This window comes from Pinus tabuliformis, chromosome 6 (assembly GCF_031772625.1).
Source record: "Pinus tabuliformis cultivar Carrire ecotype Pingquan chromosome 6, CPIR1, whole genome shotgun sequence".
NCBI lineage: Eukaryota > Viridiplantae > Streptophyta > Pinopsida > Pinales > Pinaceae > Pinus > Pinus tabuliformis.
Window position 1 is genome coordinate 1,702,043,174 of NC_142292.1, and position 14,461 is coordinate 1,702,057,634.

The 14,461-nt window shown below is 39.5% G+C and overlaps 1 protein-coding gene across 1 annotated transcript in view; it reads left to right on the plus strand.

Annotated features, from left to right (window-relative positions):
• Positions 1–2,638: 2,638 nt before the first annotated feature.
• RH36 (RNA helicase 36) overlaps positions 2,639–14,461 on the plus strand; it is a 118,447-nt gene continuing 106,624 nt past the window's right edge. The window contains exon 1 of the mRNA XM_089429580.1: positions 2,639–3,593. Within this exon, the coding sequence (XP_089285706.1) occupies positions 2,991–3,593 (603 nt within the window). The 5' untranslated portion in view covers positions 2,639–2,990. The remainder of the gene's footprint in view (positions 3,594–14,461) is intronic.

The window sequence follows — 14,461 nt, forward strand, 5'->3', positions numbered from 1 at the left end:
ACATGTAACCTATAAGTGTGAACAACAGAATTAAGTGTAGGGATCTCATGCTTATATGATAATCACTATAAACCATTGTTCCCTCACGCCATTTGCTGCATATTCATCTATTAGGTCATAGACACATTATCCATTCATATACAAGTAAAAAAATGTTAAGATCCATACATAATGGTTGTCACAAAATGTACATATAACCAACGCAATAAGAACAAAAATACCATAAACATACAAACCATCAAAATCCATATATACATCAGTACATTTGCACAAGGAAATCAAGGGACTGAATTTCTCATTTTATCAATGCAATGAACCAACCGGAGATGGGACTACCACGCTCCACCAGACCATAGAATGGCTGAGCCAAATTTCTCTTCAACCATTCACCCCGTGCCATATTCCAAGCATGAATGTGGGACTCAAACCAAAAGAACTCAACCAGGGCATTCCGAGGCTAAACCACCTCACCTTCATCAATATAAACTAGGCTTTACCCTAATCCATCCTTGATCACTAGGCCAACACAATGAACACATCATAATAGGAATTACCATAATCTCCACCCGATTGCTAGGCCAAACAAGCATGGATGCACCAGATTTCTCCACCTACACCGTGAGGAATTTTGCTGTCTCCTAGTCTCTCAGGCTTTACTGCAATCCAAACCTAGATCACTAGGCCCTAAACCGAGACCCACTCTCCAGGCTTTACCGCATATCCCAAACTCGGGATTACTAGGCCCAACAAATAGAAAACCACCTCTAGGCTTTATCGTATATCTTGCCATTCACCAGCAAGGATTCCGAGGCCATCCGAGGCAACACGAAATCTGACTTTACTGCAACCCACAATCCGCTTTAGGGGTTACTAGGCCATGCATTATATCATTTCAGAGATCCACGTCACTCAGCTTCAAAACCATCCGACAATCTAGCTCAACTAAAACATGAGAACCCCATCACACCATGGCTATCCGGAAATGGCAAGGCTAGGCTGAAAACACTATCACACTTGGAAAAACCTATGCCATGATAGAAAAGAACCACATGCAATACCATGCATACCAGATCTAGCAAGGAAAATACACATGCAAGTCAATACCTGTAATGAAGCATGCTGTCGCTGCTTGATCCTGCATTTCCTTGCTTGATCTTTGCTTCCTCTTGCCTTGTTTGCCTTTCTTGCTCCAATGCCAAAGTGCTCTAAGAAAACTCTAAGTGTCCACGAGTGTGAGAGAGAGAGGGAGTAGAAGAGAGCTCCAAAACTGATTTGATCAAGCCTTGCCCATTGATCCTTAGAAGCCTTTTTATTAATGAGACCTCTATTTTCTTCATTTTCCATTATTTTCCTTCATTTTCCTCCTCACATGCAACCTGTGACCTTTCACCTTCCTTTTCTCCTAATTTCCATTATTTTTATAAATAAATGTGCCAAAACCCCTTTGCCCCTTTAATGCCTTAGCCATTGCCTTTGCCAATTTCATTTGCCATAAACAACCAAATGAACACCCACTAGGATGTCCTGCCCACCATTCAACTTGGAATACGTGTCCCATCATCAGTGGTATATATATATATTTTACATGGAATTTTCACTAGGGTTGTTACAAAATAGGTGGTGTACTAGTGGACAATTGATAAAGAAGGCATACGGTGGCTAATTAAATTTATTAAATTGAAAAGGAGGGTTTGAGGTAAATCTCAAATCTATATTCCCAATTACCATGAAAAATATTTCATAGAAATTAGATCATGGCCATCCACCTCATAATTATTGATAATTAAATTAAAAATCTAAAAATTCTTTTTCAAAATGTGAAAAGCCTATCAACGTAATTATCTTTCCAAATAATATTATAACAATAACTAAATAATTTTTTTAATAAAATTCACTCAAAAATATTTTATTTTTAAATTTTAAATATAATAAAATAAACATATTAAAAGTAAATAAATAACCAATACATTAACATCTTAAAATTAAATAAATAACCCAATACATTAACATCTTAAAATTAAATAAATAACCTAGCACATTAACATCATAATATAGTTTAGATCACTTCAAAATTTCTTCCTTAAAATTCAAATCTATATTCTCAATTATCATAAAACTTATTAATAATTCATAATTATTAATAATTAAATTAAAAATCTAAAAATCTTATTTCAAAATAAAAAAATACCTATCAACATAATTATTTTTATAAATATTATTTTAATACTAATTAAATTAATATTTTAATAAAATTTATTATTATTATTATTATTATTTTTAAATTTAAAATAGTAAAGTGTTCACTCAGATGGTTCAAACAATACAAATGATCCCAAAAATTAAATAGAATAAAACAAACCTATTCACATTTAAAAAAATTAAATAAATGACCCAATAAATTAATATCTTAAAATAATTTATACCACTTCAAAATTTCCTCGATAAAGCAACATATTCATAAATAACTCAATAAATTAATATCTTAAAATAGTTTATACCACTGCAAAATTTCCCCAATAAAACAAACATATTCATATTCATATTTAAAAGAATTAAATAAATAACCCAATAAATTAATATCTTAAAATAGTTTATACCACTTCAAAATTTCCTCCCGCGAACAGATAAATTATATATCTATTCATCTTTCAGTAAACAAGATGACCTAGAATTTTTGAAGTGTCCGACCTTGCAACCTTGCAAACGTATTTTCGTTCCATCTCTGCACATTACCTGAAAAGCGAACTTTTCAAGTGTCCGACCTTGCAACATCGCAAACGTATTTTCGTCCCGCCTCTGTACATCCACTGAAAAGCGCAAAGCGCACAGCGCACAGGATGCTACGACACCCAGTATAATCATGGACAAAATTTTCCTTCGGTAGTCTAAGAGTAGAATATATATGTCTATGTATGCACATGGGGGAACCAGCATAATCATGGACAAGATTTTCCTTCAGTAGTCTAAGAGTAGAATATATCTGTCTATGTATGCACATGGAGGAACCAGAGGAAGAAACGGTACCAACGGCAGCAGTTCCATCCCTTTTCTCCAAAGGGGCACTGAAGAAAAACAAGAAGAATAAATTCTCCAATCCAGACCCTCCACAGACCAAGCTCAAACTAACAAACGATAAGGACTTTGAGGGTAAGAGCTTTGAGGATTTGGGTTTATCAGAATGGGCTGTACAGGTATGCAGGGAGCTAGGGATGAAGAAGCCCACCCCGGTTCAACAGCACTGTATTCCTCAAATTATCAAAGGAAAAGACGTGATGGGTTTGGCCCAGACTGGCAGTGGTAAGACGGCCGCCTTTGCACTGCCCATACTGCATAAATTAGCAGAGAATCCATATGGCGTTTTCGCCCTGGTCATCACTCCTACCAGGGAGTTGGCTTTTCAGCTGGCCGAACAATTCAAAGCCATTGGATCACCTCTGCGTCTGCGGTGCACGGTCGTTATCGGTGGGATGGATATGATCAGTCAGGCCCAAGCCTTGATGCAGCGACCCCATGTTGTGATCGCCACCCCTGGGCGTATCAAGTCTCTCCTCGAAGACTATCCTGATGTACCCAAAGTGTTTTCCAGGGCAAAGGTTTGGCATCTATATCCTATTTAGTCATATTCAGCAAGCCGTCTTTACTACTTTCCGTTTTCTTATTAATTAATTATTTATTTATGGGACAACATGCTTCCGACGAGCACTGCAGCAAGCATGCTCTTATTCATTTACCATTCCCCATCTTGAGAGCATTACAATACAATAGAATGTAGCCGGCTTAAAACACTTAGAGACTCGAAAAAATCCCTTTGGCATGTATCTATTCTGCCAAAATTGCCAGGACTTGCACCTGGTCCCAACCGGCTTACAACACTTGAACATTTGAATGATTCCCTTGAGTATGTATACATTCTGCCGTTGCCCCAGATTTGCAACCGGTCCCAATCAGCTTACACCACTTGGACACTCTAAAGAATCCTTTCTGCCAAAGTTGCACATGATTTGCACCTGGCCCAACCAGATTACAATACTTGAGACACTTGAAAGAATCTCTTAAGCATATACTTATGCCTCCAAAGTTGCCCAGGATTTGCACTCGGCCCCAACCAGCATACTAAACTTGGACACTTCAAATAACCCCTTCAGCGTGTATCCATTCTACCAAAGTTGCCCACCACATGAAAGGCTGGCTTGCATCGGTGAGATGGGCCATTAGGGGCGAATCGTGTCTCTGGGTTTGGAACCTTGTTTGTGGGGAATGAAACACCCCTGATTGGCCATGTAACCAACATCCGTCAAAATTTCTGCTATGTCATACCAATTATTTTCACTAGTAAAGAAAACGTTTTTGTATTAACAGATAAACATTGCATTCAAAGAAAGCAGTTTGGTTCCAGAATGTGATCAAAACAGGAACCCGAATCTATTAAATTATTACAAAACCAAGTTTCAAGTTTGGGCTAAGGATAGCCTTAGGTCCAATAATAACAACTGATAAAATTACTAGAAACTTGAAAGGCAACTTATCAATATTCCTCTGACATGCCCTTGTCTTCGCTATTGATGTTATTGTGCTTGTCACAACCGAAGGAGGGTGGACTGCCCAGATGGAGGATTTCTAGAACAAGTTTTGCCACTTCTTCATTCTCATTCAAAATTTGGACTCCACTTCTTTGACCCGCTTCCTCAAGCAGCTCAGTTCTAGCTGCATCTTCTGCCTAAACCATTGGTCCTTCTGCCTCTCCAAGTTAGCTTTACAATGATCTTACTCAGACTTTATCATTACTTCTTTGAATTCCTTCAAAGCCTTCTTATTTAACTCCCTTTAGCATCTCATTAATTTCATATTTGAAACTGATTTCTCCTTCTCCATTTGCAGAAAATATTTGCCTGGGCCCAACAAGACATCATAGATTTCTTTCTTGAAGAAAATCTTGGTGAGGAAATTATTTGTTCCCCCACAGGGTAGTTGGAGTCTCTTCACGGGGAAGTCTCCCTAATCTCCCCTCCTAACCCTGAAGTTGAATAGTCTCTGAGACCATTGCTGATCTTCATTGGAAACCACTGATGAAGAACTGTTGATACCCATGTTCTTGAACTCTCATTGTTGGGCAGGAGCCCTTCCCCACACAAAATTCTGTAGAAGATTGCTTGGCAGGATGATCGTTGTTTTTTCTTGATGCTTTTCTGTTCCCCCATTTCAGTCTTCCACAAATCTAGCAACAGTCGGGTATATTTAAATAGAAATTTTGACAAAATGAATCTTTCCGATTCCAAGAGCAGCTTCCAATCTACTATGAGTGTTTTGCCTAAGTTTTTCCAGAGTATAAATTATTTGATTTAGGCACATTCTACACCGTCTCTTAAAATAAACTTAAATAGCTTCTGAAGATTATATAGAAAATAAAGTTTCCAAAAGTAGAGCAGGAGGTATTTTAAGATACTGTCCAACAGGGTGATTTTTGGGCAATTTTTTTGAAGTAAACCTCAACAAAAATCTTAAATAGACTGCTTTGCAAAATAGAAAATACTTAATTTAAAATTTAATGAGATTTTATCTTTGTGTGTGAAGTGGTTTCTATTATATTCTAATATATTGACTAGTGCAGAATGACTTCCGAGGTGTGAAAATGTCCTGATGTTAAAATTCAATTTATTACCCTTCTGTGGTACGAGTGTCTTCCTCAGTAGTGGTATGACTGTGCTGGATTATTGCCTTTGCAATGGTTTTAAGAAAATTTACTTCTCTCCAATGCTATGCATTTCATTGTTCCACATTGACAATCACCTAATCAATAGTGCCCCACACTTAAAATATATCTGTTTCAGTACAGTTGTAGTGTGTGCACAGTTATGGTAGATTTGTCTTGCATTGACATTGATGGCAAGATTCGTCAACTAGAACCAACATTAACCAATAATGTTGACTTACTGACCTTGACCTTTGACATCGACCAACTAGAAGATGAACCATCGTAATGCACAACAATGTGAGAAATTATACTTGTAACTGACAAACATTGCTTTATATCACAGATACCATAGTGGCTGATGGGGTCCTTGAATCAACAGTGGATCTGCACCAGATCACGGGATTTGGCAATCTCGCCCTGATCTGCTTCCTATTTGGGTTTTCCAGCAGTTCTGTTTCTTGCTGTGGAAATAGATCTATGGGAAGGATCCCGTAGGAGTTGGTCACTGCTGTTCCCACAGATCAGGAGGTGAGACCTGCAGTGGGGACCACCTCCTGAAGCGACAACTCCCATACTAAAAACAACAGAAAATTAGAAAAAGACATGCCTACTAAGATGTGATGTAGGGGGTCACGATGTCTCCCCATAACCATTGGATGCTTGGAGAGGTGACTCCCCCAACCCCTTGCTTTAGTGCATTTAGGGAAAATAGCCATTGCCAAACCCTAAGAAGTGTATTGTTTGCATTTGGAGATTGCAGTGGCAAGCTTGTATTTTGGAGAGCACATTGCAGAGAGGGTTATTTTCATGTTGGAAGAGGTACAAGACCGTTTTTGCAAGTTGGAAGGCACAAGGGAGGATAAATGCCATTGATTGTTTGCTTGGGCACATGAAAAGCAGATAATTTTCTTCTCCAAGAAACCAAGTGGCTTTATTTTGCTTGGTTGTGCAGTGAAGTGAAAGAGGCATTAGCGGTGGCAATACACCTCGTGGAGGGAGAAATAGTAGAGAAAGAGGTATTGCCAAAGTGTGGAGCGAAACGGGAGCAGGAATGCCCAGATCATTATTTGTCAAAAGCCCCCAAGAGCATTATATATATAAATATTGAAATATACGTTTGACATCTACAATTTTTTTTACAAACAACAAATCAAAGGATGGAACGATATATCCAATGGAACTTATATCCTCTTCCATAAGATTACTAGTGTAGAAATAAAGTTTGAGTAGGCTATCATGTCTAAAGATTGAGCATCTTTTATCGATAAGCGCCCTTTTTATGAATAAGCTCTCCACCCATGCTTCGGTCAGTTCCTCCTCCCATCTAGTATACTTCTTGAAGGAAGGTGGGTCATCTATCAAAAGGTACACTAACCATTTCTATAATCATGTGCTTTCATTTAATATGGATCACAGGTTAAGCTGGATGATTAGTCCACTCTTGGTTGTACCATTGTTCCCACACTTCACTTGGGAGGTTATCCTTTGCCCCTAGTCTATTGTGATCTTCCCTGACGTCTTTTCTTTCCAAGAGGGGCACGAATAGCAGACATTGATTGATATAGCATGCCCAAGGTAATCCATACTTGTCATTTTATCAGGTTTCCATTCTTTGGGTTGATTGTCACTTGACACTGGTATTGGCACCCTGTATCCACAACTCTATGTTAGGGCCCAAAAACTTTGCCTTGAGAGTTTGATGCAGCAAAAAGAAAGATAAAAGCATATATGGCTACAACCAAAATGAAAAATGCAAAAGATGGCTAGGACTAAGCACGTGGGAAAAATCCTAGCTCGAGCTCTATCCCCCTCATTGGCCATCACCCACTTCCTAAACATATCATGCCCTCTTTAATCAAAGGAACTTATAATGTCCCAAACTTGATGGGCAATAAAATGCTACATCTTTAAGGGGTATTGGAAAAGCATAAAGCAAGCGGGTCATCCAAGCTATGCAAGAAAGAAAAGAAAAATCATTGAAGTAGAAGGTGCACTAGAAGGGTGTAAAAAGCAAGATGAGGAAAGGGGTAGCTTAGGCCTCCATGATTGCTCCCTCTTATCATAATTATGCTCAAGATGTTGGACGTCCTTTAGCTGGCACCATGGCTATGGCATCTTCCTCGAAGCCTTTCCCACTCCATGACCACATACATCACATACACCTAATGGATTGATGGTTTTGGCTAGGAATCGTCTCTCCCCTTTGAGGTTGGAAACACCTAATAGGGCTAATTGCATAATCATCCCAAACACAAGTGTGGTAACTTGCTTACAAATCATTAGCTAGAAAGACGTTTGAAGGCATGGTTTGTGTGAAGTATTTTGTGCCCCTAGAATTGAATATATCCACTATGATGCTTTAATGGTTTCTTTGCCTAATGATGTTGATCTCACTTGATATTGAGGTTATGTTTCAGGTGGTTTATCACAGATACATGGGATGTCCCTTAAGGGATGGCTTGACACCTTTCCAACACATTGAAGTGGACATTTAGCCCAGCTACAAGAGCATTTATGATATTGTAGGCCGAACATTTCCCCTCTAGAGGTTAGTGTTGGAGCTTGAGGAGACTTTGCATGGATGTATAGAATTTTATACACCTCCAGAAACACTGAGCCAAGAGGTTAGGGCGTTAGATTGATTGATGATGTTCCCTAGAGGACCTAGGAAGCCCCCAGGCTAGCCTTATAACTACTTGATGTACATTGCCTTGTTCCTGAACCCAGATGATGATGGAGATTACTTAGGACACTTTGGAGCGTTGGCACACTCCCTTTTGATGTGAATGCCAAGGCCTAGGGTTGCCACATCACCCATACAAATGCTAGAAAGGTGACATGGAGCTTCTTGATGATGGCGTTTTGGATGCGGAGTTGTACTCGGAGATGCACCTGTCATTGCAACTTCTAGCGACCCTCGTGCTAGGCCACACTAGATCCTGCCAACAATTGGATCCACTACCACTGTCACATCAACAACAAATTCCCTTGTTGTTTTGTGGGCATATGTTATCCCCACAAGGAAGGCTTCCTCAGCAAGACTTAGAGGTTAGATGACTAAGTGATCCTAGGTCAAATGGTACTTTAAAGAGCTTGCAAAATTTTACACTCCAGAATAATCTTCAATAAATGTATGACTCTGGGTGAGATGATGTAGCAAGGTTAAAGAATTGATGGCTTAAGGTAGGCTTTGGAGAATGCTCAAATAGATTCACAAACACATGCTACTCCAAATTTAATGATTTACAAAAAAATTATAAAGTGACGGAGAATGGAGGATCAATGCCTCGACTCATTAATGAATTTTTGGGCATATTACGACAAGGGGGCTAGTCAATAGCTGAAGACTTTGGATGGAGAGGGAAAGAGAGGAATAATTTCTCAAACTAACCCTAGCGACTTTCCAAAGTAGGAAACTTAAGGTCAAGGACTGCTAAAAATAGTTTCCTTGATGGATACTTGGAGACAAATTTTGCATAACCATAAATTAGAGTTCATAAAAAGATGTTGCAATTTTTAATATGGCACGTGACAAACCCAAATTTCAATAATTTCATGCAAAATAGAAGATAATACTCAAAATAAAACATCACTTTATCATCCAAAGAAAGTTCCTCCATTTAAAACATATCTTCCCCAAGACAATTTGCCTTACTTGAAATATCCAAAGCCAAAACTTACAAGGAAAAATCACAGAAATTTTAGATTGCTAGAGAATTTCTCCCCCAAAACTCCATGATAAAATGAGTGGAAGTGCACCTCTAATTTTTTTCCAAGTGCAACTCCATTTATATTGGAGGTGCCCAACTTCCCTCATCATAAAATAATAATTTCCTAGGCTAAAATACCCTAATTTAGCCTAAGGAGTGGCAAAAGGCCCTCTCTACATTAATCCTAATTACACAATTTTAAGGGGTATTCATGCCACCTGTACAAAAACGATGGGCTCAAGGCCCCAGAAGATGACCCTTAACCACAAATTAAGGGAAAGGAATGGGCACTAGTGTAACGTCCAGCACCCAAAGGCCCTTCAACTGCAAGACTTGCTCCACAAATCTTCCAATTTGTTGCCCAAAACCTTCTCAATTCGGGCACACAGCCCCAAATGGTGGACACTCGACCAAATCAATTAGTAGTGGTCCAAAAGCGTCCTCCAAAGCAGACATAAAGGCCATCTAAATAACTCTCAAGATGAGTGCAAGAGCCTTCCAAATTCATGCTTTAGCTCCAAGAATCTTCAATTTTCCTTTCACTCCTTGCCAAGCAACCCTCAAAGTGGGTGTAGAAGTGTTAATTTTAGGTAGTTCTATGCTTAGAGCAATTTATTTCAATTTTCGCAGTTAGCTCAAGATCTTTTCCAGATTAGCAATCACATCAGCATTAAAGTAAACTGCAGGTAGAACATAAACATAAATCACAGAAGACAAGCCAAGACAAGAGGACACAAGATATGGCGCTAGCCAGGTACAAACCCCAATGTGGGGAAACCCTTGATAAATTCTTCTTCTATGTTCTTCAATAGTTCAACAGAGAGAGAGATAGTACATATACATCAGAAGTCAACACTTTGACTTGACAAGATAAGAGCAGAGATCTTCACCATGAAGATGACATAATGAGGTTGCAGATCTGATGACAAGGACTGCAGATCTAAACTTAGGTTATGACATATTTCTTCAAGGTGATCCCATCACCATACTGCATCCAACCATGCTGCATCCAATCATGCTGCATCTTCCAGAATGCTGTCCTTTTCCTGCAGTACTAGCTGTCACTGCTATATGAGCTGGTGCATCAAACTTCAGTTCTCATCCTTGATACAGTCATGATCCAAGTTGAGGTTTCAGTACTGCCATACTTGCAAGACTGATTTGTGCAACCCTTAACACAATCTATGCTGCTGGCTATGGCCTGTGGCCTAGCCCAGCAGCAAGTAAGGTCTACACACAGTACCCAGCTATCTTTATCCTTGAACAGCAATGTCTTCCAATCTTCTCCTGAGAGATCTTCTTAGACAGACTTGATTTACCTTCTCTTTGAGGCTGCACCAGACACAGTCACTTGATGCATAACGTGGTGACTGGTTAGGGTATTTCTTCATTGTACTGCCCCTCAAGAACAATGTCAACATGCCTAGAACAGATCTCAAACGAGTCACGCTGTCACCTACAACAATGAGGCATAAGGACATATCCTCTAAGCTGTGATATGATTACTTTTTGCTGTCTTTCCTTACAGCGTCTTAAGGTACCCTCAATTGCTATGTATAGAAGCCTCCCCTTTGCTGCGTGTGAGTGCCTTTTCTTGCTGCATATAAACCTCTTGGATTGTGACCAAACAGTGTATAAATTAGGTGACTTTCAGACCTGTGGCAAGGGCTCTTTTAGAGCTTCCTTAGACAGCAGATGGAAGGTCCCATATATATCTCCTTGCTGCGTAAACAGGTCTCCTCTAGGACTGTGTATATATCCTCTTTCTGACTGCGGATAAAGAGTCTCTTTCTTGCTGTGTATAGGGTCAATAGATAGCGGCTTCAGGCCTTCATTTAGGGCCTATATTAGCCCTCCTCTCATCTGCGGATTGAGCCTTTTGAGACAACGTATAGAGGCTTATTTATGCTGTTTATAAGTCTCCTCTTTTCTGTGTGTAGGTGTCCTCGTAAGCCTGCGGCTAGGGAATATCTTTACTGCAGCTACGGCTTCATTATGACAGCGGCTAGGTCTCCTTTCTAGGGTTGCGTTTAGATGTCTCCCTTGACTGCGTATTAAGCCCTGCTCGCTGTGGATTAGGCCTCTCTCTACTACAGTTAGGGCCTCCTTTAGTCAACGGATTAGGGCTTCTTTAGACTGCGTATAAGTGCCTCCCTTTGCTGCTTAGATCATCATAATGCGGCTAGGGCATCATACTAGGCCAGCTTATACTCTTAGTGTCTCTCCTTCACCAAAACCCAAAGACGTGGAGAGGAGATCACATGTAGAGTATATGTGTGTGACAAATGACTTCAAGTCCTCTTCTATTTATACTAAAATGTAGAGGTTGAATAGACATGACTGTTGGGCTTCTGAGCCTACATAAGTTGCTGGCCGACTTGTCAATTTGTCCATGATCAAAATAAATTCATATCTTCATAAATACTTATCGGAATGGGATGATCTTTAGATCAATCCTACACCTCTCGATGAGAGGGATCCAAGAAAAATATCAGCTGCCATAAATAAGATGACCCACATGGAGTTTGGCAATAGTCAGGATAATTTCTCTTTACTTGATAATTGCTTGTGATATCTTTTTACTTTTTTACTTATTAGCTTCTTCTCTTATTATTATGTTTGTTCTTATCATCAAACAACTACCAAAACAAGAAGAACAATAGTACACAAGAACACAGGATATAGGCTGCAAGCCAGGGCCAAAACCTCTCCACCTGAGAGGAAAACCCGTAAATCTCTTCTCTTCTTATAGATTCTTCAATTGACAAATTCCAAGACCTCTAGACCAAGCCCAATACCCTTCCAAGACCTAGTCCAGCCTCCTTGATGATGTGCTTTCTTTCCTCCAAGTCAAACCGAGTCAAATCTCTTCCAACAACACAACTTTGACCCCCAACAACAGAATTCCGACCTCTATTGCAGATCTGAAATTTTCGGGCCTCCCAACAGCAGCTGCTTGCACACGTGTGAGCTTATTTAGGGCTTCCAAGACTACTTCAAAGTTCAGACCTTTGCTTGACTTCCTCCTTCTTCTAGAGCTTGAGGATGACCTAATTCAACCTTCTTTCTGTTCCTTTTCCAAGTTTGATCCTGCAACAGCAAACCCTAACCCAACAGTAGAAGCTCTAGTTTCCTTTCTTCGCATGTGTGAAGAGAGAGAGAGAGAGAGAAAATAGCCCAAATACTTGATCCTTGTCCTTATCCTTCTTCGCTAGCCTCTTTCTTCTTCTCCTTCACTTGCATGATGAGAGAATGGATTGTGCCACTAGGAGGTCGAGTTCCCTCCTATATATAGGCTTCCAAGGTGGATGAAGTTCCTCAAAATAGGTCGACTTCTTAGTTGGCAGGCCAACTTGGTCTTGAAGGGTATTTTGACACTTTTAAATACAAAAATAATTCTTTTTACAAGATACAATATGCCCGATGGGATCTTCAAGTATGATAATGACTCTTTTGACTTCTTGACCTAGGACAAAGTTACAAACCATAGAAGCACTCAATGGGTGCTTGACCTCTAAAATAAAAGACCTTGAGCATGAAACCCATGCTCCAAAAATAATAATAATAATTTTTCTTTCATTTTACAATATACAAGAATCAAAATGTACATTTCATATTTATGAAGATGGAACCTAGTTACACATTTTCAACACTCCCTCTTAACTAGGGAGGTATTCATAAATGGTACATGGACATTCTCAATCTGAAGAGATCTCATAAGAAGAGTTGGATTGGTAACCCATCTGTTTAGCATCATAACAACCAACATTGTCACATAGCAAGGCCTTGACTAACAACTCTATCTCTCCACAAGATTAGAGCACAATGTTGGCGAGACCAATGATTTATAGACACCTTCATCATTGTCTCTCAAGGTACATACCCCGTCCGGGTGTTCACAGGGTATGACCTTCCAGGACTATTCTTATCTTGGATTCCTAGTCCTCAAAGAATATCGGTCTTCTTCGACTACTCTTATCTTGTAGGCCCTATGTCAATCCTCAAAGAGTATCAGATGCCAGAGGCTTACCCAATCCTCCATTCTTTCTTCCCAAGTGAAGACAAGAATGATGTGTGTATCTCTCCCTCTCAATTAGGGAGGATATGTCAACTAATCCAAGTTTGTCTGTCAAATATACAAGCTTCTTATTAGGAAGAGATTTTGTCAAGATGTCAGCTACCTGTTCATCAGTGGAGATTACCGTAGTTGCAACACACCATCCTGCACCAACTTTTGAATGTAGTGATACTTGTTGTTTATATGCTTTGTCTTTCCATGAAACACTGGGTCTTCAGACAATCTTATACAATTGGTGTTGTCACAATGTCTCATTGTAGGGTCCATTGGTCCTTTAAACAAGTCGGATAACAACTTCCTCAGCCAGACTACTTCTTTGCTTACTTCACAAGATGCAATATATTCAACATCAACACTACTCAAAACAACCGATTCTTGCTTTTTGCTCATCCATGAGACCATGGAGGATCCCAAACTAAAACATCCTCCTGTAGTGTTTCTTCCATCTTGCTCACTGTCTCCCCAGTCAGAATCTGTATATCCAATCAAGTGGACATCATTGCTCATACTTTAGGCAGAAGTGGATTGTTCCTTGCAGATATCTTAGTATGTGCTTGGCTGCTATCCAATGATCATGCTTCTGCCCTCAAATACATTTCAACACAAAGTAGTAAGGAACCTGTAGTCAAAGAAGATGCCTGCAAAGCAGTCTATGCTACAAGATGCAAAAATGTCATGACTCATCCGGCACTAAACCGGATTTTGATACTCGAATTTCCCAGGATCAGGAGAATCGGAACCTCTTCCAAATTTTTCCAAAAACTCCTGACGGTAAATCTGTATTAGTATGGGTGCAGGCCTCAAACAAGGGTTTTCAATTGAGGCAGAGTATCATGCAAAATGTTGGCTATCCATCATATCTACAAAATCTGATCTGTGGTGACAGATCCATGCAGGATAATCAGAATCTACATGAATACAACATTCTTTCTGCGACCACCATCATCCTAAATCTGAGATTGAGAGGTGGAGCAGTGGGAT